The 23,773-nt window shown below is 36.3% G+C and overlaps 1 protein-coding gene across 1 annotated transcript in view; it reads right to left on the reverse strand.

The window, feature by feature from the left end:
• The window catches only part of FGF7 (fibroblast growth factor 7), a 28,502-nt gene extending 17,677 nt beyond the window's left edge, over positions 1 to 10,825 (reverse strand). The window contains exons 1-2 of the mRNA XM_010122283.2: positions 10,763 to 10,825; positions 9,668 to 10,252 (exon numbers count right to left, since the gene is read on the reverse strand). Coding sequence (XP_010120585.1) covers positions 9,668 to 9,953 — 286 coding nt within the window. The 5' untranslated portion in view covers positions 9,954 to 10,252; positions 10,763 to 10,825. The remainder of the gene's footprint in view (positions 1 to 9,667; positions 10,253 to 10,762) is intronic.
• Positions 10,826 to 23,773: the final 12,948 nt, after the last annotated feature.

A 23,773-nucleotide genomic window follows, 5' to 3' on the forward strand; every position in this document is an offset into this window, starting at 1 on the left:
GGCATTTAAAGGGACAAGTACAAGTAACCTAGAATTCTTGCCATTTACTTTATAATTTGAGCAGACTCTCCTAAGGCTGCTCGCAAAGTTCATGTAACATTTAGTTGCCTTTGAACTAGTAAACAATAACTACAAACTCTAACAGCAATCCGTCCAAATATATGGCTGTTACACTGTTAGTAAGGTAGGAAAACATGACAGAATGTTTGTCTTTTACAGCCTTAATAAGAAAACTTACTTCCTGACTGCTGAAACAGATGCTCAAAGAGAATGCTCAGCACTCTAAAACATGGTACCAGTACGGTAGAGGTGGCAGGATGTAAATGAGACCAAGAGGCTCAAAACACCTGTGTAGCTGATTACACTGGTAAGTAGGAGGAAGGAGGGCACAGCAAGCCCCTTGTAGCTGGCCAGCAGCAAGAAAGGAGGGTTTCTTACAGGGAAAAGGGTTTCCACGTGTGTGCCACTGGTTTTCTCCACGTTTCTTATGTTGTCTGTTACCTGATGAGGTAGGTTCTAGTATTTGTTCCCTGAGTGGATCAATGGTCTTCTTGGCATCATAAATTGGGCATAAGGTATAAGAAAGCTTATTTCTTTGTTCTGACTTGTATACAGTGTTTTAGAGTGCTCTGAAGAAGAACTTGTTTGCTCTGGAAATTATGTACCTTTTTATTTGGTTTTGGTTTTCAGTCTGTGTTGGAAATATTGACCAGGATTTCCATGCTCAGTGAAAAACGTAAACGGTTCAGTTAGAAGAATGTGGCTTACTTTAATTGGAAGAATGGGGTTTTGTCACCAGTTAGTTTGAAAATAGCCTCTTGAAGTTGTATCCAACTTAGTTTTTGATCAGTAACAACATTTGTGGGCAGAGTACCGTTTGAGTTTTTGGCATACTTGCAGTTCGTAAGTTGTCAGAGATGTGCTTACTACATGGCAGAGATTTCTTTTTGTACTATGTTATAGCATGGTATTGCTAAGGTGGTTCTAAACTAATACAAGCAACAGTGCTGGTGGGCAATTCAGTTGCAATGAATCTCACTTTGGGCACAGGTATTTGTCCCTGTCCTTATGTAAAGGTAGTATTATAATTTTTTTTTGCTGTAGCGTTGGAAAGCAACATGACTGTGATGACTTCGAGGCTTCTCGGGTGCAGTTTCCCCACATAAGCAAACATAAAGGACATCGGCTGAGGAAGATCTTGTACTGGCCTTTCCCACAGCATAAATCTATTTTTTGTTGCAAGGTGGCCCTAAGAAGCAAGTCTCATTATTTTAATCATGATTTACATAGCTAGTTCCCTACATCCTTGTAAAGTCTCTCCAATAAGCACTCAAGAACTGCTTGGATTTCTTTGTATCATCTTGCACATTATGTGCAGTCCCTAAGTGCATAGGCTGTTCCAAAGGAAATAAATTAGCATGGTGGAATTGAAGTTGCTTTTGCCGGTGAAAAAGTTGCACTTTCCAATTGTAGTAGTACTGGCTGCACTTTCTAGGATTCAGTTATCCTTTCTATTTTACTTCAGAGTTTCTGTTTGAAAACTCTTGTTTTCAAAATGTCTTTGCTGCGGAAGCTACACCAGCACTGGATGGAATCAGTCCAGTCCCCACTCTGTGCTACCTTCTTCCCTTGACTTAGCTAGGTCCACATATTTTCCCAAATCCATCTGCTTAGTGGCTAGTTAGAGAGCCTGAACACTGCCACCCTTAGAGTTCATGTAGACCACACAAAGGGCAAATCTGTCCTCATAGTGCAATGTTGCACATGTGTTATGCAACAAGCAGGAGAACTCTTCTAGTGAACATTTCCACACACCTGACACACATCTGAAACTTTGTATTTGCCTCTACATTGCTTACAGCTGTGCATACAAACAGCCCACAGAACTGTGGCACCAGTTCACCTGGGCAGCTCTGGGACTTCAGCATAGATGTACATAAAACCTTTTCAAAACTTGGTGCAATTCCTGCCCCCACCAATATCTTCAGCTCTAGAGAATATGTATGTTCATCTGTAATAATTTCTTTAACAATCATAAAGTTCTCTGTTTACTTTCTTTTCTGTAAACAGTAACTTCCAATTGAAATATCAAATCCCACTTGACATCTGAAGGTCATAATAAAAAAACTTCTAAAATTGGCAAAAGTTATTAATGAAAATATGCTTGTTAACAGGTGGGGGTTTTCTGTTTTGAAATACATTACCTTCTAGTTAGATAAATATCAAAATTCCAAGGTACCAAAATGGCTAAGAACAAGTCTGATCAGCTGCTTTTTAGAGTCAATAGCACCTCCCAGCGTCTATTGACATCTTTAAAAGAAAGCGAGCCAGCTGACCAGAAATGGAAGTAAGCTCAGGCATGTACGCTGTTTAAGGTTGAAGTACTAACTCCTTCAAAAAACCCAACAGGTAACGGGGATATTCAAAAAGTGATTTGATTGAAGTGATGGTGATAAGTTATGTTTGTTACTCCTTGTTTTAGAAGTTACTATGATCATAAATGCTATGAAATGGGTGTGTTTTCAGTGTTTTTTAGTTTTGCATTGATCTAACAGTGTTCTGACTACTTAATTTTGAAAGATTGCATACTGAAGGAAAATTTTAGTATTTTTAACAGAATATCCAGACTTCTTAATCATTTCAGCCTGTTGGTTTTGAATTGTCAGATTCCCACTATAACTTTAGAAGAGCAAATGCTCAGTTGGAATAAATTGACATAGCTTTGCCAATGTTAACTGGGATTTACCTGTCTGATCGTCTGATTCAGCCTGCTTAGAATTTTGTAGTCTTCTGTTGAAAAACTGTGCAGGTACTAGATTCATACCGTAAGTAGTGTGTGAATACGGAAAAAAAAAATTGTCATTTTGCTCTTTGTTTCAAAAGCTAAATAATAATCAAGAGAGCATATTGATTGCATTGGTATTTTTATTGGGTTGTGTGTTTTTATGAAGTTGTGGGCCACATCTGTGAATATCTGCTTCCAACTTTTCAGCACCAATTGTTACAAAGAATTTTTTCCATTTGTATGAATGATGTCATGTGTTATGAAAGTTTGAAAGTGCGACAATTCAGTGCTACGATTGTTAATCTCTATTATGTTATTGCCATAGGAATTTTCACTGTTAACTTTTTTCTTAATAATGTTTCTAAATTACATACACCAGAAGGCTAACTTGACCTTTCCATCAGCTCATATCCAAAATTAAAAATAAAGTCAAAGGTCAAAAAAGACAATTGAAATACAATTGCCAAATATAGTCATAGACAGTCAATTATGCAATGAAAGCAGTCTGCCACCCAAGAAGAGTAACAGCCTTCATTTGCCTAAACTTATTCTACTTCGATGAGGAAAGTGTTCCAAAATATACTACTAGTTGACAGATCTTGTAGTGTGGAACAGTGTAATTGTATGCTTTAGGATGTCTTGGTCTTCCTGAGCTTTAGGGAAGATGAAGGGGAAAAACAGCTTTGTTCTGTACACCAGGATCCTAGAAATCTAAAAAAAAAATCACTTTCAGATACTCAAACAATGCAGAAAACTGGAAGCTGTGAAGGGAGATAACTGGATTTTGGTTTTGTTTTGCAAGACTGACTGTATAAGGAATTAATTTTTCTACCAAATGTTATTTGTCTATTAAGATTCATTTGAGCTCTGTGTTTTTCTGTCTAGCTATTGACTTCAGTTATTTCAGTTAATATTCTATTAGTCAATTAATATTCTATAATAAAAGTGTTTAATATCTGCAACATGAACATAAAATTCTTTTGTAGGCTTGGAAGTTTTTTCACTAATGATTTTTAAAACTCTTTACACAGAGGGGAATAATTATTTTTCATAGAGGCACAGAGAGTTTGAAGAATTTTCCCAAAGTCTGTAAGCAAATTGCTTAAAAGTTTGGATTAGCCTCAAGCCTCTTGAGTCTCAGGTCAGGGCCACTTCAGCACATTTTCTTCAGGATGGAGCAATAACATGTTTAATGATACAATACTGTTTTGTTTTTTTTTTTACATTCAGAAATTGTAAACAATAGGGGAAAAAAGCTGTGAGGGAGAAGGGGCTGCAATTTATCTTTTAAAATGTATGCTGTAACTAGTTCTGCAGTCAGCTGCTCAACTTGATTGATGGTTCCATAAAAATGTAACATTTCTCATTTCTGATAAATCTCAATATTGAGAGATTCAGAAAACCTGCCAAGTCACAGCTGAATTACAAATGTGTATCAAGGCCAAATGAATCAGTTTAAGCACGATGTGTATAGATTGAGGTTAGATGTTTTTCACTGCTCATATTGATGTTAGCTCATCCCCCAGTTTCAAAGCACACATGAGCAGATATAGCTCTGTTGGTGTATCTTAGCTTGTGAAGCTACTGCTTGTGCCTAAGCCCAGAGGTTTGGTTCTCCCCTCACAGAGACACTGTGTTCAGAGTGAGAAGAAAGCGAGTATAAACTGCTACCATTCTGACTTCACACATATTTTTTCAGCTAGTAAATACCATGGAATAGACACAGTGGTGAAGATTCAGGAGGTAAATTCAGAAGTGATGAACAGTTTTAGTTGTTTCATGGCACCCCTGTCATACTGTGTCAGTTGAGCACTGATCTGGACATTGATATGTGAGATCTGAAGAATCTTGCTGCAATGGCTCAAGACTTTTCTCTCTCCTTTCTTCTCACTTCCCTCAAAGGGTACGGTTATTGAAAAATCAACAGAAGCTGTAAGACAGGCATAACTCAGCTACTTCTGTTATCTGCATCTTTGCTAAAACCCATCCTCATCAGGAGATGATTGTGAAAAGCTGACATTTGTGATAAGGTATAGGCTAAGGTATAGGCATAGAGCCTCTTCTGCTGGTTGAAACTTGAGGAGTGGTATCTAGCACTAGTGCTATACAAGGAGCTAGGGAGGGAGCAGGGAAATCTATTACTTTTAGATCTGATTAATCACTGTAGGAGGGAAAGTCATTCTTGGCACTGTGGGCTAAGTTTTGAGAGCGTACACATATATTGCCATTTGAATTAAATCTCTTTCTATTATAATTGAAAAGATTAGCAGAGTACTAATGTGAAGCAAAAGCACTTTCACCTTAGTGAAGGTTTGTCTTTTCCTGATGCCAGCATATTGGTTGAACCAACAGCCTCTTGAAAAATCAAGAATGCACTTGCAAAGACGGACTTTCTGTTTGGTTGGAAAATGCATAACCCTTAACTGAATCTGGTACAGCAATACCTGCCTTGAAATATCTGATTTTCAGATACTGAATCTTCTTGCTCCTCTATGTAATACATATTTAAACAACAAAAGTAAAATTTATGTAGTGGCACAGCATAGATAATCCAACAATTGTTTTACCTGAAGAAGCATTTATAAAACGCTATTGGAAATAATTTTGATTTCTATGCAAGTTTGGGTATTTCACCACCAAGATGTGTATAAAGTATATTTTGTCATCAGTTAGATGACAAAAACTGAGTTAGAGTTCATTTAATATTGCTGAAAACTATGACTTGTTGGATTTTGATCAAAATAGAAGTAGTTTTCCAAGAGAAAAATTTTAATCAAGATTTCAGCTGTATTGTGCCAGGATCTCACTAGACTATCTTTTCCTTTTTTTTTTTTCTAACTTTTTTTTTGGTTGGCTTTATCCACTGAAAAGAGGAGGAAACAGGCACTTTCTGGGTTTAGAGCACACGTGGACTATGATAGGATCAGACATCTTAGGATTCAGGTTCCGGGAAGGCTTTTCTAGTAACTAAGAGACCCTTTGAAGTCTTTAAAATGAGATTCCAAAGGCAACAGAGCGTGGAAAGTCCTAAAACATCATCCAGTTGTAGTTGTAAATCCTCTTGGATAAAGTCAAAATAAACTCTGATTTTTGCTGCCTTTTTTTCTTAACAAAATCAAATAAAATCAGGCAAAATTCATAAACAGAAACTGAAATGAAAGGAGAAGCAAGCAGTAATAAGGAGAGACGGATTTTCTGTCGCAGATGAAGAGTAAACAAATTGCCATATTATCTCCAAGATTCGTTCAGTCACTCTCACTTTTTACAGTCATGAATTCAAAAAGTCTGTTTTGTGTGCCCACTTAGAATATTTTACATGAAGAAGATACAGAATTTATTTTTTACTAAAAATCAAATACTTCAGGCTTGGATAAGGTATATTAAGTGATTGTCACAGAGAAAAAAATTTATGAATAATGTCAGATTTTTCTGGGTGACCTCATCTCTTGGCTGCTTCCTAATTCTGGCTTTAGCTCTTCAGTATGTGACTCTGTTCTCACTCTGCCTTTTAGTTTTCAGGATGAAAGCAAAGCTGTCAGGTGCAAAGTGATTTCCCCTGCTTAGTGGAGATCACTGTCCTCTGATTTGCTTAGTTTACTCTTGAGTTATCAGCTTTATGTCCACCAGAAGGCTCTGCTGCTTTCTGAAATATGCACAGAATAAAATTCTTCATGTACCTAACAAGGTCATCACTGTTCTAAACAGGATTCAAGCATTTGTTTTCACTGAAACAGTACCCACATGTTTCTTGACTAAGCAGTTAACTTCTAATGCATTTTGAAACAAGTGAATTATAAATACGGATTAAATACCATTGACAAGTGAGGATTTAGTTCAGTATTTAATTTTGTTATGAAATTTCAATCCACATACATCTAATACAGTGGCTTTTGAAATAAAATCCAAGGAAATTTTAACAGTTTCATTAATTTTTCTGTTATTTTTATAGGATGTGGATATATATTTTATTCTGTGACTTACTAGAGAAGTTTGAATTACAAAGACCCTAATTCCTCACTGTCTTGGCACTCTTACATTTATAGTCTTGACTGGTGAGAGAAGCTCTGTGAATTTCGGCACTTGCCAAAGTTATAATGAAGTTACCATTCTACAGACATTTCTCAATGTGAATATTGCTCTTCACATTATTCATGCTTCACAATTCATGGGCTGAAAACAAGTAATTGACTCTGCAAAACTGTCAATGCTGCTTCCTTTATGAAACTAAGTCACGATAGTTAAAAAGATGATTTTTTTTTTTCTTGTTTTCATTTTAGTAGCACGTGTTGGTGATTCAAAAGGGAAAATGGTTCCTTTTATTTACTATGTAAGTGGACAATTAGGATAAAATAAGATGATACTTCTCGGAGCAATGCTTTTCATACCCATTGGTTAATTTGCCTGCAGCTGTTTTGGGATTCCACCCTGAGAAACAGGTCTGATCTACATTTTACTAACTTTCAGAGCTGGAAATCAGAAATGAGAACATTTGAACACAGATTAATAAATCTTTGTGATGGGTATGATTTTAAAATTATGCTTTTCAGAGACTCCAGATAAAAATAGCCTGTTTAGTCTTCTAGTATTTTTTGGTTTTTTGTTTTGATTTTTTTCCCCTCATATCATATTATTTTATTTATGAGTATTTTAGGATAGAGCCATAAACACTTATTCAAAAAGTCTTCTTACATATTTTGTTCAATAGAGGGTATGAAGTTTTTCACAGTACTGATTTTTTGGCATTCTCAGAAAATCCAAATTATCAGCGTTCACATTTTTCCAGTCCTCTTTGTCTGTATTTCCCTGTTCTACTTGTCCAACAAAAGCATTTGGATATTATTTCCTAGTGTACAACAGATAAATTACAGCACCAGGCTTAAACTTATGATGGTGGGAGACTTCCCACATACTTTAATTAAATTTAGTAAGGACAGTTTATCATAGTGCACATCAGTTACCAGATAAACCTTCAAGTATTGATTGTTTTTTCTCCTGATACTCGTGGCATTTACCAGAAAAAGAATTCAAGTTTTTTTTTTCACTGCAATATAAATGTAAGGGTTTAATGGCTCAAGGTTACCTTTCTGTAATTTGTAATAGTTAATTAGCATCACTAAATCTTCATAAAGTGTTCAGAAAACTACAAGAAAATGGATTGCCTTTGGCACAAGATGATCTGATATCCTCTAATGGTTTCACTACAGAACGTTTCAGGGTGTCATTAGTGTGCTTCAGCAGCATGGGATCCTGCAGGGAACTGAGAACCTTTACTTGCATTTGAAATGATGCTCAATTGCTAACAAAGTTTTTACTTAAGTGTCATAGAACTAAAAAAAAAAAAATTTGTATAATTATTCAGCCCTATATGCTGTCACAATCATTGAAGTGTTTGTAAATAACAACAAAAAATTGGGTATTGTGTATATTCACTTCAAAAAAATTTAAAGAAACTATTTCAACAGTCAGTAACAGTTTTTTTCCAGTGATTTTCATGGGATCAACATTTCACTTCAGAAATAACATGTCTATTATAGCAATGTCCTCTTGAAACTTAATGGGAGTCTTCTTGAATATGGACCAAATAATTTATTTGGCTGCTGGCCATGTGTTGTCTTTCAGAGGAATATAGTTATTCACTATGTAATAGTGTAGGAAGAAAGGAGACATATGGAAACAAATTTTAAAAGAAACAGTAACAATACTCTGAAGCTTTAGCCACGCAAGTTGCCAAGCACTTAATGTAATCATGAAGTAAAGAAATAAATTATGAAACCCACTAGCCAGGCGCTTAGCATGAAAAAGTGCTCTTCTTATAGAAAATAAGCAGTCGACTTCAGCTGAAAGCTGAATCATACTATCAGTTCTTGAAGTTTGATTTATTGATTTCTTTTGCTGCTACTGTAAAAGCACAACAATATCTACAATCTACACTAAAACTGTATTTAATAGCAGCCTTGGAAATATATTTGTCCTTTCAGTTGACTATAACCACTAGACCAGCATGTCTCTGGCCCCTTTTCCTTAAAATTTTGTTTTGAAATATGCAATATAATCCTATGTATTTTCCTGTTGTATCTTAATAAAGAAATGTCTTTTGAAGTAGATGTCCTGCTTCTCTAAATAAACAATTTATTTGTAATAACACGAAAGCCAAAGTACCAAAAATAGTGACTGTAAAATTGATGCCTTCAAGTGTAAATGGAAGATATATAAGTATTTGTGTGAAAAATACAGATTAATATTCTACAATCCTTTTGCCATTTCAAAAAATTGTATTTGATACAGCTTTGCAAAATATTATATGTCCATTCTCTCTAGATGAGTCATGTTTTTGGAAGAAAGAGGAGAGAATATTTTTTTCAGCGTCATGATCATTGTAATAATGAACTGCAGAAACTATAATAGATTCTGTTCCTGGCTTGGCAAACTATCTAAAAGATTTTGCAAGAGAGTTTACATACTTCTTTCCATTGAACTTTCTAGTATTGCATATGTTTTAATTGTTAACTCTCACACACCAAACATTTAGGTAGTTTGTGAACTATATAAATATGGTTTAATATTTCATAAGTATTTTATGAGCGGAGTTTGTAGTTATACATTTTCATACTTACAACCTTAATTCACTTGTTAAAATAGGCTCTCTGTTTGCTAATTGTTGCCAGCTGTAACTAATACTTTAGCAGATCTACAATGTAGTATTTGAAATGACGCATTTCAAAATCAATAACAAATGTCCTGCTATAGGATTAATTGAAAAACTTGCCTTATACAATAGTCAGTACAGCGTACAAAATTCTTTTGAAATTACGATAAAGTGAAGAATAGGAAATGATGTATAAATTTCTAAAAACTTAGAGGAAAAACAAAAATATTACTTACTGTAGTTGTTGTTTGCTTCTCTTGTTCCTTTTACTTTGCCTCGCTTATCAATCCTCATATACCACTGAGTTCTACAGAAAAGTCTTCTCACTCTTACATCCCCCCCTTCCATATAATCATAGCTTCTGGTATGTCGCTCAGGGCTGGAACAGTTCACATTTGTAGCCATTTGCTCTGGAGTCATGTCATTGCAAGCTAAAGATATAGTGCCCATTAGAAAGATAATGTAAAAGTATGATCTGTAGAGCAAGATTGGCAGGATCCATGTCAGTATCCATTTGTGCATTATAGTGCAGTGTTCTGGGTGTTCATGAACAACATAATGAAAATTAAATCTCAAGTAGACTGTTGCTCTTAGGTCACCGACCTGCCTTCTGTCTTTACGAGTTACAGATTCGTTTAAATGAGATTGTTCCCTCTTCTAGAATTCTGATTGTTATTCCTCAATAGTTAATGGCGAAATAGAAGAGCTTCTTAAATATCTCTTCAGTCAGAATATCCTTTAAAGACACAAGTTATAAAAACCTTTGTTGTCGTGACCTTCTGTACTACTTGAATTTGCTGCTTGCACTGGAAGTAAAAGATCTGTGAGAAAAGGTGCATGTGTAAGTCTTTATGCTCAATTGTTATAAACGTGCAAGGATACATTATGCTACTGAAAAGTGCTGTAGATAAATGCATGACGTGCTAAGCTGATTTTTAAAAATACTCAAATGTATATACAATAGACATCTCTCACACAACTTTTTATTTAAACTGATAGTAAACATAGTTCTGTCTTCAGTTTTAAATCCTTCCAAAAATCCCTTACTGATTCAGTTGAAGTGCTTTCTCATGCATGGTAAAATTCTGCTGATTACTTCATACCTATATATTCACTATTAGCACAATCTGTCAGATAACTTTTTTCTAGTTCAGATTTTAAAACAGATCTCATAGTCTTAGCCCTGTATTTTTATTCCTACCCTTTTCAGTTTATTAATAAAAATAGGTTTTTTTCATGCTTTTTTTTAGCATCTAGCACATACAAATGAAGATAAAAGTTATTAGCTGTTAGAAACTATTGAATGTTCTTGTAAAGGACAGATAACTTACTTGTTCCTGTTGATAAGAGCTGGATACCCAAGTATTCCATTTCTGTTGTCTGCTTTTCGCAACATGAGACGCTCTACTGTAGCTACAAACTTTCTCAGCTCAGAAAGACTCCACCAGAATTATAATTGTTTCCATAAATCAACACACTGGAGAGATGGTGTGTATGTGCTTATGCGTGCGCGTGCATGTGTGTGTTGAGCCTGTTGTTCAGTCCTTTTCGATAAATACCTTTGCTGACCTCACTTGGAAGCAATTAGAATTTAACCAGTCAGCTGTCAGTTGAATGCACGAACAAAAATAAAAGGAGACTTGCATTGTATCGTGTCCAATGGTCATCAGAGGGAGCTATGTACATAGTTTATACTTTAAATCTCCAAGAATCTACTTTCTAAAAACATATATTCTGTAGTGTGTGGATAGAATTGTTTCGCACAGTGTTTCTGTGCTTTGATTTAGGTTGGTATTTTTCTGTCCTTAAAAAATTCCTCCTTCTCTCTTTTGTACTCGCATGCTTATCTCAATTTGCTTTCAAATCTCTTCTGCAGTTTGGTGGATTCATAGTCTGCTTAGTGCCTTTCTGATGGATATATGAAACGTGGGTCCATTACGTACTGTGGAGAAGGGTGTGCTGTGGCCCTTGCAGATCATGCAGTATATTTTTATTTCATGGGCTTGAAAAGAGGAACAACTTGCACAGACAGTCACTGAGATTTTTATTTGACCAGCCACTAGGTGAACATGAGAATGTATATTTGGATCTTTCAAAGTCTGACATTGAAATGCAATCTTTATCAGCATGGAGGAAAAAATACTACTAGGGAACAGCCTTCCTTAGCATCTGTAGTTATTAGTTCTTGAAACTCACAACACGAGAATGAAAAGTGGCAGCAAGGCAAAAAAAACCTTTGTACTGCATACCAACCAACGGTAACCAGCAGGCTTAAAATACAGAGAATCAAAATAATGGGTAGACATGTCTGCTTTTCAGCTTCCGTATGCTTATTTCCATCTTTGGCACCAGTCTGCTATCCAGAGTCCACGTTCCATTTCACCCTTAAATTCTGTTGAGCTTCTGGTTAATGTATTTGTAAAACATACTGAAGCTAATTTTTCAGTAGCTCTTTATCCTGTTTAGTTTTGCACTGTTGATGTGAATACACCTCAGACGTTTTAGTAAATAATAGTAACAAGGAAAGTTTGGAATTAATCTACGTATTAAGAATAGTTGACATACCTTTAGTTGTCTATACTCGATAATATCATGCAGTTTACCATTCCCTGCTTTTATCCCACCCCCACTCCTTCCTCTCTGTAGAAATGGGTAACAGTTACTTCTTAAAAATGAAGTGAACTGTAGAGGCAGTTAAAAATCACAGGGAGTATAGATGTGCCACCTTGTGGTGAGGGGAACATAAGTAAATTAGGGTTTTTCAGTGGAGTGATCCAAAATGAGCATAAAGGTGTATGACACCAGGCAACCTTGTATTATTCAGCCTTTCCTATACACACGCAGAGAATGAGTCATTTCCTTCCTTCAAATCCTCAACTTCCTTCTCTGCGCTCCCTTGGATTAATCCCATTTGTTACTCACTTTGCATTCCTTTTTAACCATTTGCACTTGAAGTCCAAAGTTGATGCAGTGTTTCTTGTCACTATCTCCATTTCAGCATACTGGGCTGTTCCCCATATTCTGTGGCTCAGCCTTAATTTTCCTTGTTCAGCAAAAGGCTCAATATATGCACCTTTACAATAGGAGAGGATGGTGCTTGGGGCTTTCAAAGGCTGGATGCTTGCAGTAGGTGCACAAAGAAGTGGCTTTGATTAAGTTACCTCTTGTAAACTGTGATCACAGCTATTTCCAGTTTGACTTGTATCTTGTCAACCCATGACTACCATTCTGACAAGAAGTGGGGACTGAAGTGATTTATCCCAGTTGCCGTTTTTGCCAGTACGTTTGCTAGATTTATATCAGCATGTTCTCCGATCCCTTCCACCGTCTGAATTCAGAATGATAGCAATGACAAAAATTTGTGGTATTCAAAAGGCTTATCTGTTGTGTATTATAAAGAAAGCAATCAAGGATAGAAGGTAATTTGTGTTTTACTCTGCAAAGCAGGATGCAAGTAGAAATGTTTTTGTAAATATTCTGGGTCTTTTACATGCAATACCACCTTGCACTTTCAGATCCATACTGTTTGTAATTTTTCTTTTTCCTTGATAACTTATTGTTTCTGACAGTTAGTAACAGGAGAAAAAAATACATACCTGAGGTTCCGGTTCCAGAGAGCTGGAGCTACACATGGTCCAGGCATAGGCTTGTATTTCTCTTGGCTCTGAAAAAATAAATCACTTGCTGTACTTGTGTTGTTTAAGTGGTGCTTCAGTTCACATCTTTGTGAAGTTTTGTGTTTAGAATAAATGAAAAGCAGTTTAAATATGGCACTAGCTGTAAGCTTAGTAAATGAACAATGCAGTTAATCACATTTTCTGATTACAGAAAAACTTTTTTCCACAATGCTTTAACTGCAGTTTTATTTAATTATACAGCTTTATGTCTAGCTATACAACAAGTACAACTGCATATTTTTAAATGAAAGGATGCCATCTTGATCTGCATATGCAAGTCAGGATTTCTTGCATAAATCTCTGATCCCTTGAATGATCCAACCCACTCGGTTTAAACCAAGCCTAATATGTCTCTCAAATTGAACTAGTTTAGTTTTCTGGAAGATTTAGCTTGAGTGGCACTTTTTCCTCTATCTTCTTACAAACGTGCATGTCCAGGGCTTTGCAAATCCAATCCCAAGCAAGTTCTTAATGATACATAGAAATTGTTCACCTAAAATTCTAGTCATTTTGCGTTACTTTGATGAGATTGTATTTGAAAAATGTGTTAAGGTATAAGGACCACATGAAAATGTGCAAAATAGACATGCTGTAAACCATCCTTTAATATTTAAACCTGCTGCCTTATACATTAACCCATGCATTGGTTCCTGCTTCCTAGGTGATAGGCAGTTGTCCACAGCATCGCTTCAGTGCACATGCTGTAAAGAAAAAAGTGGAAATGAATTGTAAGCACTTTGCTTCCAGTTATGAAGACTGTGCATAGGCCTCCAGTTCAAACAGAAACAGCTTAATAAAGTCTAGTCCCTTTTCCCTCACATAGGAAATTACTTTTTGTGCTTTTAGATGAAAACATGACTATAGGGATCCATGCTTTCCTCATCTTCAGGCTGGCCTGTTGTAATATGTACTGCCCAGGGTTGGCATTGGGTCATGAAAGCAACTTTTTAAAAAAAACTTCCATTTTGTCCAGCTTGCCCTCAAGGCAAGACATACCTGCTAAGAAACTATCATTCTGCTGCTCCTTGTTCCTTGATCCATTTCAAATCTGCTTTAGAACATCTTCCAGAACTTTCAGAATTTAAGACAGTAAGAAGATAAAAATCTCTGTCTTGGACTTTAAACCTAAGATGTTGGGTTTTAGCACCCTGCGGCAATAGCTAAAATGGGCTTGGAAGGTCCTACGGAAAAAATTCCGCAGATGTGAGAGTGCTAAATGTTCTCGTGGTTAAATCCTTATCCTTAGTTCACTGATATCAGAAATCAGGATTAAGTCAAAGTTGATTTTTGCTACATGCAAAAGATACAAGAAATGTGCTACTGTTTGTGCAAATCTTCCGTCAGCATTGATATCTCAAAAGCACTGCAACATGCTTGCAAAATAAACTTGTTTAACGAGGCAGTAAAACCTAAGGAGCGATGAGGAATATGGCACTTCAGCTTGGGTTTATCTTTTCAGGTTGTAAACTGAACTGTAAACTTAAGATTAAAAACCATAATTATGAATCCTTTTTCTGCCTCTCTATAAGAATGTCTTTTTGGTTTTGGTAACTGGTATGGGTTATTAAAATCATATTGAAATGACAATAATAATTTTTTCCTAGAAATTTTCAAAAGAGAACCCTTAAATATAATTCATTTCTTTGTTTCCTCCAGTTCATCCAGATCATATTGAGCTGATTTAAATCTATAGGAGAATTGGAATGGGATGAAGAAGATATTAAAAAAAAAAAAATCCCCAAATATAACCAAATTATCGAATAGTTGACAACTATATAAGAACTTTCTTTTTTGTTAATTAGCTGCAGCAAATGTTTTTTATATAGCTTGTTTTATGGAAAACAAAGGCTGAAAATACCTTAGCTCAGTCAGTAATAAACTTAAAAGGTAAAGCCATCCAGGCTTTTTTCACTAGAACGATGGACTATCATGATACTGACTTTTGAAGGAGACAGAATAAAAGAAGAATGTAATGGCAGTGAGATGAATCGTCCCTTTCTGAACGGAGCTTGCACAGTATATGGTTCTGATAGGTCTCCTTGTTATTCGTAGCTTGATAACCCTCAACCTCAGGGAATCCTACTTGTGATGGCATCAAGACATTCAGACTGTGATTATAATAGCCTAAGGTGTTGTCAGAGAATTTAATTGTAAAAGTATGTTTTTGGTGGAGATACAAAAAATACGGAATACGTTATTTATATTTTTGTATTCAAATTTTACTTTCACCAAAATACTTACTATGTAGTGATTTTTTCTGCCTGATTTTAAATATATTCTTTTAAAAAAAAAGTGTAGCATCTTTTTATATACACAGATGGTTGGATAAGAATCAGCTTTAAGACCTAGATCTGTGGAACTTTGCTGAAGTATCTTCTTAAAAACTTGCAGAAAACTGTTGTTCCTATGACTTTACATATAATCATTAAATTTTACATTACGTGCAATGAATATAAAATAAGGTATTAATGTTTAGCTTTTAACTCAAATTGTCGCTATACATAGGTATGAATATTGCACATAATTCAAGACTGGAATATGCAAATTACTTCTGTGGTTTTTTCTTTTCTTTTTAAGTGGTCAGACAAGCTAGCCATTTTTAACCCTTCACATAAGCCCATATATAGTATAGCTATTGTAATTTACTTGGTGGTTAAATGTTTATCGATCATATGAAAAAATAATTTATGGATAACATCTAAAGGAAGACTAAAGCTTTGTTGCCATGATAATATATATATATATATATCCATTATTACCCTGTCTGTCTGCTGCTCTTTTAATCTTAGAAAACAATTCTAGTTCCTTCTAATTGGAGCCCACCTGAAGGCAGATTTTGGAGGACAGTTCTCAGCCTTTTTTTTTTTTTTAATAGTTTTGAAACTGTTTCTTCACTGATCTGCTAATACTACCTATATACTTCATTAAAAAAGATTGATTAAGAATGAGAAGGGACAATTATCCTCTTATTCAAATATTTCTTTGTATCTCTAATCAAAATCTAGTCATGTAAAGAAATTGTGCAAATTTTACGATCCTCTCTTTGATTCGCACCGAAAGTTGTGCTCCTTGATTAAGCCACAGTACAGCTGAAGCTGTTAGTAGACTTGCAGTTACTATCCATTGGCATCTAGTTAGGTGGCAGTGCACTAAGCACTGGATTTTATGATGTAAAGATTCTACCAGTTAAAGTCAGAAAGAAAGGACTATTAAAAAGATCAGTAAAAATGTACAGCAAGTATAACGGTACATGACTTAACATCCTACAGAGATGTATGCCTGTACACAATGAAAGGACTTGCAATATCACTTAGTAGGTAACCTTACACTTGTGTATGTAAGGTAGTCTGTAACTCATCTGAAAGTAAGCTGGCTGTGCAAAGAGAAGAGATAGCAATTAGTCAGAATTTGGGGAAAAATGCCTTGGGTGGGAGAGCATTAGGATTTAATTAGGAGATTGGGATTGGGCACTCCCAGGAATGTGCAGAGGAAGAGGGAGGCCAGCACTGCAGAGAGAAAGTTCAGAAAGGGGAACTGGGAAAGTTGAGGAAGGGACAGACAGGGATCTAAGTATGAAGGTTGAGAGTCAGTAGACAACGAAAATAGAACATTTCCAAAATCCTAAAGTGAAATGAAGCTTTACAGAGAAGCAATTTGTTCAGCTGCCCGTGGGCCTACATTGCCTCTCTGTGCTTACAGCTGCCTTCTGCAGCTCTGAGTTTCTCCAGTTAAATAGGCACGATAGACCCGGTACGTCTGCCCATTGCATACTGTAGGTGTTAAAATGCTCCCGTGATGGACTTTAAAAAACCTAGGCTCACATGTTTACACACTCTGCATTGAAACATTATTAATGCTTTGAAGTAAAATATTCAAAAGGCACAAAATGCTAGTTATCCATCTCATGCATTAAGTCTGGGAGGGAACTTGTGAAGAAAAGAATGATGATAAAAATTAGAGTCTGTATCATAGTACATACTCACAGAGGTAGCCAAACTAATGCTATCAAAGTAAGCTCTTGGCACCCCATATACTTCAGCAAGTCCAGAATTTCACCTAAGGTTTAATGTGGATTCCTTCTTTATAATTCTGTTATTTGCAAGTGTCTTAAGTCTTCTGATTTAACTAGACATTTTTTCCAGTGGCTTGCTCTTTTCTGTACAAAGTAGGCAATAAAGCAGGTTGGTATAATCAGTATAAACAAATGCAATCTAACAAAATGTGAGAATGTATATGGTAGAAATGCTACTGGACTACTACTGTGTATTTAATATTGGATTTTGGGAAACAGCTTGAGTAAGACTTTTTCTAACCTTCAGCTAATTATATGGCTTATTATTACATGTGTTCTAGAAGGTAAATAATATAGGGGAAAAGTGCCCCGTTCCCCTGAAAAGCTGTGCTGTTTGCAGAGAGTTAGAAACCTCACTAGTTGATTCAGAACAAGAGCAGTTCTTGCAATGATTGCATTATTTATTACCCATCTGTCAGAGAGGAGGACACTACTTAGTCACAAAAATGTAAGGTTCTCCAGCTGTTTGTCATTTGAATGGTAGATAAGCGTTTGCTGAACTGAGGGAATCTAATAAAAGGGTGTCTTTACTAGAGAATCTTTGTTAGTAATTGGTTTACAGAGTGAGCTTCACCACATTTCCTCACTTTTTCCATTCCCTCACTTATGATAATGAAGTCCATGATATCCTATTAAATGTATGTAAACTCAGGCCAGAATAGTAATTTGATAATCTGGTAAGAGTGTGAAAGGAGAATGTAAAGTGCTAGGGATCTGAGTGCAGTTGACCATATCAAGTGCAGGGTTAGAACAAGCGTGTCAGCATCATTCCTGAAGCATCTTGTGTGGACATGGACTGGTAAGCCAGTTTTTCAGTTATAAAAAGAAGAAAAGAAAGTGTCAAAATACATTTGCGTTCAAATTAGCAGGGCAAATTGAGACTGTCAAAACTGCAAAGTTTCTTTCAGAGCTCCCACAAAAGAGTTAGACAAGACAAGACGCTATTGATTTCAAACTGACTGTAATTTCAAGATGCCTAGACTGAGGATTAGCAGATAGTTTATATTGTAAGTAAATAGCACTATCCTGCTCTTCTGTACATGTAGTTCTGTAGATTGAAGGAGTGATCCCTTCTATCTGTGAACAGCTGTACTTCCAAGAGTTTAAATGTCTCCCACTGCAGCTGTTGCTCTGTTAGATGGCTGTTTGGCTGGCTTGTGGCATCAGCAAGGATTGAATTTTGTCAGCAACCAATGAAGGTCAGGCTTTGAAACAGATCTTAATCAGAATTGATGTTGTTCTGATCTGCCTCTTTATTCCTGGCTTACTTTGCTTATCACAACTATCACATTACTAAAATAATTTTTACCCTTTTAACATTCATTCCAGTTGCTAGTTTTTCACACTTACTTTGACTAAAATATTCTCACACAAACCTAAATATTACTGTTATGTGAAGCTGGAATGCAGAACATTTGGGATGTGATAGAGAAACAGAGAGGAAAAAAAGGCTAGGAGTAAGGGATCTATGTATTCCTTTCTCCCCAGTGGCAGACAACTTTTGAATCCTATAAAAGAGGAGGGAAAACTTGATTCCCTGATAGGAATTTGTCTAGTGTAGTGGTAACTTCTCCTTATCAGCTTTTTATGATATTGCAGCCTTTCAATGCTTAAAGGGAGTTTATAAGAAAGATGTGGAGAAGGTTTTTAGCAGAGCCCATTGTGATAGGACAACGGGTAATGGTTTTAAAATAAAAGGAGATAGATTTAGAGAAGAAATAAGAAAGACCTTTTTTTACACTGAGGGTCGTGCAACACTGGCACAGGTTGCCCAGGGAGGTGGTGGATGCCTCATCCCTGGAAACATTTAAGGGCAGGTTGGACGGGGCTCTGAGCAACCTGATCTGGTTGGAGATGCCACTGCTCACTGCAGGGGGGTTGGACTGGTTGGGCTTTAAAGGTCCCTTCCAACCAAAACTGTTCTGTGGTTCTATGATACTGTATCTGCAGTATCTGTCTAGTTTGTACCTCTTGCATCTCTGTAGACTCTGCTATACTTGACAACGAGTTACTGCAACAGAAACCTCTTATGTAGTAAAGATGTTTTTTGACATGACTTTGTCAGCAGACTGTATGAATACAACCCTTTTGCTTCAAGGACTTAAATGGTGCAGATTGCTTTGCCCTGTACATAATGGGTGAAAAACTGGCACATGTGTGAAAAACATATTTGAGGAATAGCTGTTCCTAAGAATGCTAGTTATTCACATAGGCAGTAGAAATAATGTGGTTTTGGAGGCTATTGACCACAAATATTAAGTCCATAAAATGATTCATAAGTAACCAATACCCTGACAATTGCTTTTCATATCTATTCCATAAATATACGTACACCAGGTTGATTTTTCCAATACTTTCTAAATGAAAAAAAAACCAAAACAAAACCAAAAACCCAACCCCCTTTTTTTCCCCAGAAACAAAAGATTTTGTGAAAATTTTTTTCACAGTGTGTAATCAGCTCCAGTGCTGTGCTGAACTACATCATGCTGAGGTACCAAACGTGGCACTCCCTTGACATGGCAGTCAACTGAACAAGAATTTTTTTTTTCTTAATCCAGTTGTCTGACAAACACAGAATAAGAAGATATAAATATTTAAGAAAAGTTGCTGAAAAGGTTTGGTTTTTGGTTGGTTCTTTAAAGAATTTTGACAAGCAGTTTTTTGCTAGTTAACCATGTTTCAATAACATTCTTCTCTGAAGATCATGCATTTGTTTGGGTTTTTTTTGTTTCATAGCATTGTTAGACATGAACAATACATTGGCAGTGCCTGGTAGGAATTCTTGGTCTCTAAAAAGTCTCTCGTGAATAGTTTATCAAATTTAACATGTATTCCATAACCTTGAGTTACAGATTATTTTTTCTGCTTTAGTAAATGATCTGTGCCCTTTCCAATTGTTCCTGTTCCTTCTTTTCCTGATTGAGTAGCCTGTGGAAGAAAATACAGCTCTCTTAAAGAATCCTAAAATCTGGGAGCTTGTTGCAGTTCTTGGGTTCTGCGATAATGATTGTGAAGTTTTATCAGTCATCCCCAGTACCATTATGATTTTGATAGCCATTACTTCAACAGCAGTAAGGGGCTATCTTTTATAGGAGTCTCTAGTTGTACAAGTGTGGGAAAAAATGTGATACTGTAAAGAAAGATCCCCTCTGTACACACAAAAGTTGAAGTAAGGTTACATGAACAATGTTAATTCTGGTATTTCCCAAATTAAGAGTGATTACTTTGTGATCTTAATTTCCTTCTGACATTGGAGTAATTGATAGTTGTAATTGTTGATTTACACAGTTTGTAGTGTGAGGAGGAGGAAGTGTAGGATCACAAAACTTCTATTAAAACCTCCAAGCTGTCATTTATTCCATTACAAACATTTTACTTTGTGGACATATGGTTTCTTATGCTTCCAGATGGGTGTTTGCAATGCCAAGTCAAAGTACGTCTGCCTCTTTCTTCAATGCAAGAGGCAAAGAATGTTACTTATTGCTCTTCTAACCATCTCTGTAATAGTTATGGACACCAGTAGCTCAAACATAGCAGAAGGTTTCTCAAAGAATGTGACTTTGATCCAGTACCAGTGATACTGGATCCAAGTCCAACATGCACAAATACGGCTTCTCATGCATGTTATTGTGTGTGCCAGCTTGGTAAACAAGGGGCCTGTTTACAAGCAGGTGCTGCCACGTGGAGGAGAATTGAGAACAAGCTATGGGAAGAGGGAAATTAGAAGCATTAAATACAGTGGAAGAGAAAAAAATGATGGAAAATTGAGGAACTCTCAGAAAGAGGGAGAGAGATGTGAAGCCTGAGGAGGAGCAGAGAAAGTAATGAGCAGAGAAAGTAATGTATGCAGCATGTCAGAAAAAATAGGAGCTAGAAAATAGAGGACCTCCAGAGTTAAACTTTAGTATCCTGGGGTCATTTTAAGAAGGTGCAGGGAGGGATCAAGGTTTTCTCATATAAATCTCCTTTTTTTTTTTGTCTGATACTTTTTGAAAACGTATCTAAGAGAAATAATGTAATTTGGCAAATAAAATGTATATTAGGTTGTACTGCATGGAATGTTTAATCTCTCATTTCTAAGTTTTGTGTAAATAAATTTAATATTCAATGTATTTTGGCTTTGGTAATCTGCAGTGAAGGACTTCGAGGAATGAAGTAATTACTGTATTACATGGGGACAAAGCTTTGTTCGCACAAGAAATAGGCTACTGATACCCAAAAGTGTTTGTTCACGAAAACTAGAAATAAGAAGAAGTAATCTCTTCTGCCTTTATATGGTGTGCTAATTCAAGCCAAGTTTTGCAGGCCTGATTGTGTGGCCTATGCTTTTCCCACTGGATGTGACTCTCAGCTGCAGCAAAATCGCTCGGTGCAACTGGGATGGTAGTCGTTAGAGTTGGTGCTGAGCAGGGCCAACCGGTCCCTCTTCTAGCTCTTCTGAAATTAAGGTAGATAAATGAGAATTTATTTTTTTTTAATTATTCTTTTTTCTTCCAAGTGAAGAAATCCATTCTTCTCCATGCTTGTCAAAAGACACTGCCACCCTCTTCAGTGGTTTCTTGTTCCTGGCCTAGATGTAAAGGTGCAGGGGAAAAAAATACGGCTTCACTAGGGCCACACTTGTATCTGCAGTAGAAGCTGTGGTGTTGAGGATTGGTCCTGTAATTTCCGTTGTGATTTGTGATGCCTGTTCCTTTGTGTATGGCAGTGCTGCTCTTTTCTAATGCATGTGAAGAAACAGCTGGTCTGCTCTGTGGAACAGAACCATTAAGTCATACTCAGTCTTCAAGATTGCAGATATTGGCCTGCATTTAGCACAAAAAAGCTCCCATCAGGATTGGCATGAAAAGGAGTCTTCCATTTAGTGGCTCTCTGGAGTTAAAGATAGATAATTTTTTTGGAACCTTTGTATGATACTTACAGGCCAGTAAACCAAAGTGGTGTTCCTGTAAAAAGCTGAGGTCTAAATAAATGTAAATTAGTCTTTTTTTTTTCTTTTGAGCTTTATTTCTTGTGGATTTATGAGCAAAACTTAAAATACTGATTTTTCTTTGTTTTAGTGTTGGCTGGTGCACCCAGTTTTAAGATAATGGTGCATTGGAGTGTAATCAAAATAGGTGTCTGAAGAACTAGATCGTTTAATGTTTCTTAGGGATCTTTTTTTTTGTGAAAGAGGACAGTTCTGTTTTTGAATGTTTTTCAGTTCCTGCCCCACCCTTCTAAAAGATACATATGCTCTCTCTCTTCGTTTTTGAGAAACACCCCCAGGGCATCCTTTTTATTTGAATTGATTTTCTGGTTGTTTATCTTTTTCAATCTGGTCATGAAAGCACATCTGGTTCCTATTTTAATCAGTATTCCAGTGGGAGCAACATCATATTATAGAAGGCTAACAATGCTAAAATAATAATCTGTAATGATGCAACTTCTGGTAATTTAAAACTGTTTTATCCACTGTTTGTATAAGTGTGTTAATGATGTAGGCCAACTGATCTCTTTGTAGATTAAACTCACCCTGGGTCCTAATAACAGAGAAATATCTGACATCTACATAGGCAAACCCTTCGAACTGTCAGGAATTCCTGTTTTTTCTGAAGTGTCTGAGCATTTTGGTACTTACGGAAATTGCCAACCCGACAGTTGTGGAAAGTAAAGCAGTCGGTTGACAAAGAGATTGGGTAAAGCAGCCCCAGTGCTTATTTACGTGTAAATTTGTTTTGCCTTTTATTTGATGCAGTTCTGTGTCTAAAGTGATAGGGTTGAAGATCTTCCTCCTGTTTTTCTTTACTTCGTTAGCTGATTCAGTACTTGGCCTATATGGCAAGACCGCCAGAAAGCGACAGTGGTTATTTTATTACAAACCTGTGTGCTAGCAGCTAAACTGAGACCTGCCATTCCAAATAGGTTGCCAAACAACCTTCAGGTGGTAGGACTTGTTTTCTGTATTTCTTGTCTTGGTTTGAGCCAGCAACAAAGAGGAGAGACTGCTATAATTTTTCTGCCTAATGCATACATACATACTTTAGCAATTATGTAAAACTGAAACGTGATATCTCTGCAATTTTCACATGAGTTTGCCATAGTCCAGCAAAGCAGCAGACTCCAATACTTTATGTCACAAGGCAAGGCTTTGCTGAAGTGTGGACCTAAGTCATTTACGTTCATATTTGCGTTGCCACTCAGTTTAAAGTATGTCCTTTCAGATACCATCTCCAGACTAGGCTTCCACAATACTGCAGAATAATCTGAAGAAGCTGTCTTTTAGAAATAACTTTGAGAGGTGAGGAGAACATATTTATTGAGAAAGCTCTGATAACAGAGTGCTCTGTCTAAACCTTTCATTCAGCTGTCAAATTATGTCTTGGAACTGTCAGTCTACTGTGTACCTGCTTCTCCCTTGACTCTGGTTCAGCAAAGTTTTCCACTGAAGCAGGATGTAGCATTTTTTAAATTGGAAGGTCACACTTAATACCAGTATGATCAAATAGGAGTCACATTTTTCGCAGGATGACAGTGTTACACGTTCATTATTTTACAGACTAAACTTCCAAGTGAAAGTTGCAGTTCACGACTGTCGTAGTTCAGCCCCAACG

This window comes from Chlamydotis macqueenii, chromosome 12 (genome assembly GCF_036417535.1).
Source record: "Chlamydotis macqueenii isolate bChlMac1 chromosome 12, bChlMac1.mat, whole genome shotgun sequence".
Classification (NCBI taxonomy): domain Eukaryota; kingdom Metazoa; phylum Chordata; class Aves; order Otidiformes; family Otididae; genus Chlamydotis; species Chlamydotis macqueenii.